General features: G+C 51.7%; 1 protein-coding gene across 1 annotated transcript in view; it reads left to right on the forward strand.

Moving 5' to 3' along the window:
• The window catches only part of LOC122564622 (endophilin-B2-like), a 92,506-nt gene that overhangs the window by 58,097 nt on the left and 30,017 nt on the right, over positions 1-4,392 (forward strand). Inside the window, exons 3-5 of the mRNA XM_043719711.1 lie at positions 553-750; positions 1,903-1,995; positions 2,279-2,290. Coding sequence (XP_043575646.1) covers positions 553-750; positions 1,903-1,995; positions 2,279-2,290 — 303 coding nt within the window. The remainder of the gene's footprint in view (positions 1-552; positions 751-1,902; positions 1,996-2,278; positions 2,291-4,392) is intronic.

Consider the following 4,392-nt stretch of genomic DNA (forward strand, 5'->3'; position numbering starts at 1 on the left):
CCTCTCCCTGTAGCTCAAATCCTCCAACCCTGGCAACATCCTTGTAAATCTTTTCTGAACCCTTTCAAGTTTCACAATATCTTTCCGATAGGAAGGAGACCAGAATTTCACAGAATAGAAAAGGTTTGAAGGGATATGGGCAAAGTGCAGGCAGGGAGGTATGGTTTAGTTTGGGAGCATAGTCGGCGTAGATTAGTTGGATGGAAGGGTCTGTTTCTGTGCTGTGACTCTATCTGGAAGGGGCTTGTTAGTGGAAGTGCAGAGATGTTCCCTTGTGGGAGAGTCTGGGGCCAGCAGACGCCATCGCACAGTAATGGGCCAGCACAGTGAAGATAGAGCTGAGGAAGAACTTGCTTTCTCAGAGGGGGAGTGACTCTCTTTACTGCAGAAGGCCACTGAGGCTGGGTTCGGTATTTGAGGCAGAGATAGGGTTTTAATTGGGAAGGGAATTGTGAGCTATGGGGAACCAGCAGGGAAGTGTAGTTGAGGATTATTGGATCAACCATGATCTCATTGAATGAAGAAGCAGACTCAATGGGCTGAATGACCTAGGTCTGCTGCTGTGTTTACTGGTGTTATGGTGTAACACGGTGCAATAATGAATGTCCCCTCTCAGGTAGCACCCTGATCAAGGTGGGTGAGGCCCAGAGACACCTGGGAGCTGCTGACCGGGATTTCATCCAGTCTTCCATGATCAACTTCCTCACCCCACTACGGAACTTTCTGGAAGGAGATTGGAAGACCATCTCGGTGAGTTTGAAGGGACTTACCTGACGCTGCCGCACTGTAGCTGACATCAGACTGCACTCCTTCAGGAGCAGTTTGAAATATTATGGTGTCCTTGAATTTCCAACATCTTCCAACTCACAGAGGGAGTGCTGCACTGTCGGAGGGTCAGTGCTGAGGGAGTACCACACTGTCGGGGGGGTCAGTGTTGAGGGAGTACCGCACTGTCGGAGGGTCAGTGTTGAGGGAGTACCGCACTGTCGGAGGGTCAGTGCTGAGCGAGCGCCGCGCTGAGGAAGTGGGCACTGTCAGAGGGTCAGTACTGAGGGAGTACCGCACTGTCGGAGGGTCAGTGTTGAGGGAGTGGGCACTGTCGGAGGGTCAGTGTTGAGGGAGTACCGCACTGTCGGACGGTCAGTGCTGAAGGAGCGCCACGCTGAGGGAGTGGGCACTGTCGGAGGGTCAGTGCTGAGGGAGTACCACACTGTCGGAGGGTCAGTGCGGAGGGAGTACCACACTGTCGGACGGTCAGTGCTGAGGGAGTGCCACACTGTCAGAGGGTCAGTGCAGAGGGAGCGGGCATTGTCAGAGGGACAGTGCTCAGGGAGTGGGCACTGTCAGATGGTCAGTGCTGAGGGAGAGGGCACTGTCGGAGGGTCAGTGCTGAGGGAGTGGGCACTGTCGGAGGGTCAGTGCTGAGTGAGTGGGCACTGTTGGAGATTCAGTGCAGAGGGAGTGCCGCACTGTCGGTGGGTCAGGGCTGAGGGAGTGGGTACTGTCAGATGGTCATTGCTGAGGGAGTGGGCACTGTCGGAGGGTCAGCGCTGAGGGAGCGCCGCAATGTTGAAGGGTCAGCGCTGAGGGAGTGGGCACTGTCGGAGGGTCAGTGCTGAGGGAGCGCCGCACTGTCGGAGGGTCAGTGCTGAGGGAGCACCGCACTGTCGGAGGGTCAGTGCTGAGACTGGCAAGGACCAGCTACTGGAAAGTGGGAACAGAGTGGGCAGTGTAGACAAGAAGGGCTGAATGGTCTCTTTCTGTGCAATAACGTCCCTGCGATTCTAATGGCTGAAGTGTGTGATAATGAATTTGCGAGGGTGCAGTAAGGAGGGTGTTTTCTCTTTGTCTCCCTCTCTCTCTCTCTCTCTCTCTCTGTGTCTTGGTTTCTCTCTGTTACAGAAGGAGAGGAGACTCCTGGAAAACAGACGCCTGGATTTGGACGCGTGTAAGGCCCGGTTAAAGAAGGCGAAGGCAGCCGAGGCGAAGGCAGCAGTATGTGACTCCATTTTCAAACCCCTCTCTATAATCCGTTAACTCTCCCTGGTTTCAAAACGGCCGTCAAACCTCAAATTGCAACTGGAAGCTGGAGCAAGCCATGCTTGTTGCTGACCTGTTCACACTGGGAGTGTTAATGTGCTTGCATGAATGAATCAATCTCTCTCATGTCTGCCTACATTACTAAATAACGTTCTGCTCTTTTTAACTCGGTGCCGTGAACTCAAATGTGCGCGGACGTTCTGACTGACCCATGTTCTTTCTCTTGTCTTCTGCGCAGTGTGAGGGAGAAGTGAGTACTTGTTGATTGAACTGCTGCTTTCCCTGACCTGGTTTCCTGTAATATTCTAGTAGGATTTATATATACGGTTAACACAAACCGTTTTGCTTCATTCACTGCCTGATGGACTGATGGGATTTGCACAGAAACTGTCCCTGCTGTGTTTGTAGGAGTGATGGGTTCACTATCCCACTCTGTGTGTGTGTGTGTGTCTGCTGTTAGGTTTAGTGCAGTAGCTGGAGATGTGCTGGGAACTTTTGACTCATTCAATCACTTTTGTTCCTGAATCTGCTTTTAAAATCGTTGAGATGTTCCATCCCTTTCTTGTTAGCAACTCTGAGCGTCCGGCTCCCTGTAAGTCGTTTTAAAAAAGAACTATAGATGCTCTGAGGTGGAGATGCTGGTGTTGGGCTGGGGTGGACAAAGTTAAAAATCACACAACACCAGGTTATAGCCCAACTGGTTTATTTGGAAGCACTAGCTTTCGGAGTGACGCTCCTTCATCAGGTGGTTGTGACAATCATCTGATGAAGGAGCAGCGCTCCGAAAGCTAGTGCTTCCAAATAAACCTGTTGGACTATAACCTGGTGTTGTCAGATTTTTAACTTTGTCGATGCTCTGTCTCAGGCTTGCCTCAGTACTCCAGGGAAACACCGGAGATGGCAGAGTGAGGACACACAGGGAGGCACTGAGATGGGTTTACTCAGTGGACAAGGAATAGAGTGTCAGCCCTCTCACTCCCAGAGATTCCTTCCCCCTGACTGTAATGCTCTGAGGAAGAGTTGAGAAAAACACAGTCATTCCTGAGCTGAGCGATCACTTACCTCCTCCTTCTCATTCCCTCCATTTCTCCATCCCCCGTTCTTCCCCTTGGTCTTTTTGTCTCACCAAAGCCCCCCCCACACCATCCAAACCTGTGACCTTTTACCAAAAACACCAACTGCTGGAGATCACAGTGGGTCAGGCAGCATTCATCGAGAGAGAGAGAGAGAGCAAGCTAACGTTTTGAGTCTAGCCAACTCTTCTTCAGAGCTGATGTGAAGTGTGGAGGGGGCAGTATTGATGCGACAGTGGGGAGGATAGGGGCGGAGAGGTGGTGGAGGAGTGCTGGGGGAGAGAGGATGTTGACCGTGCAGATTGAGTAATCACCCCAATGAAAGCCTGCTTTCCTAATGTTTCTGCCAGCCCTGAGCAAAGAGGCCAGTCCCAGGTTGATGTAAGGATGTCAAGAATCCTACAGCACAGGCGGAGCTCACTCAGCCCATCGTGCCTGTACTAACCCTTTGGAAGAACTCTGCAATGGGTGCCACTGTCCCAGTGTCCTCCTTACTCCTGTAACCCGAGAATATTTCTCCCACCTGAGATGACTCATGTTAGACAGCACCAGTAAGCACACCCCTCCCCATCCCTCTATCCTACACCGTGCAGAGTTGGAATTATTATCACCCGCTGTTCCTTCAGAGTGGCTGAGTCAAAAACCCTGGAACTGCCTTCCCAATGATGGCCCTGACTCTCCAACGCCCCATTAGTGAAGCTCACCACCATGTTTTCCTGAAGGGCCAATTAGGTCCAGGCAATAAGTGCTGTAGTGAGGCCCATGCAGGTGAAAAATACTCAGCGTGGCAGCTCTCCCTGCCATGACGGGGTGGGAGGTGGGAGGTGAAGGTTCATCCCTCCCATCTCTGTTTGAGCTGCAAGATGGTAGAGCTCAGGGACCAGCAGGAGTGCAGCCCGTTGTGTTCCATGACTCAATCCCGGGCTGGATTGACCAATCAAAGTTGAGATTGGAGCAGAGATGTGTAAGCTATCTGTAAATGTTAAAACAAGCCTGTGATTCAATCCACTCTGGTACCAACAAAGGCTCCATGACCCCAGTGTGTGTGAGAGTATGTGTGCGTGTGTGAGAGGTGAGAGTGTGTGCGTGTGTGAGAGTGTGTATATGTGAGAGTGTGTATGTGTGAGAGTGTGTATGTGTGAGAGAGTGTGAGAGTATGTGTGTGAGTGTGTGTGTGAGTGCGTGTGTGTGTGTGTGAGTGTGTGTGTGTCTGTCTGTGTGTGTGTGAGAGTGAGTGTGTCTGTCTGTGTGTGTGTGTGAGTGTGTGTCAGTCTGTCTG

The sequence above is a fragment of the Chiloscyllium plagiosum genome, chromosome 30, assembly GCF_004010195.1.
Source record: "Chiloscyllium plagiosum isolate BGI_BamShark_2017 chromosome 30, ASM401019v2, whole genome shotgun sequence".
Taxonomy (NCBI): Eukaryota; Metazoa; Chordata; class Chondrichthyes; order Orectolobiformes; family Hemiscylliidae; genus Chiloscyllium; species Chiloscyllium plagiosum.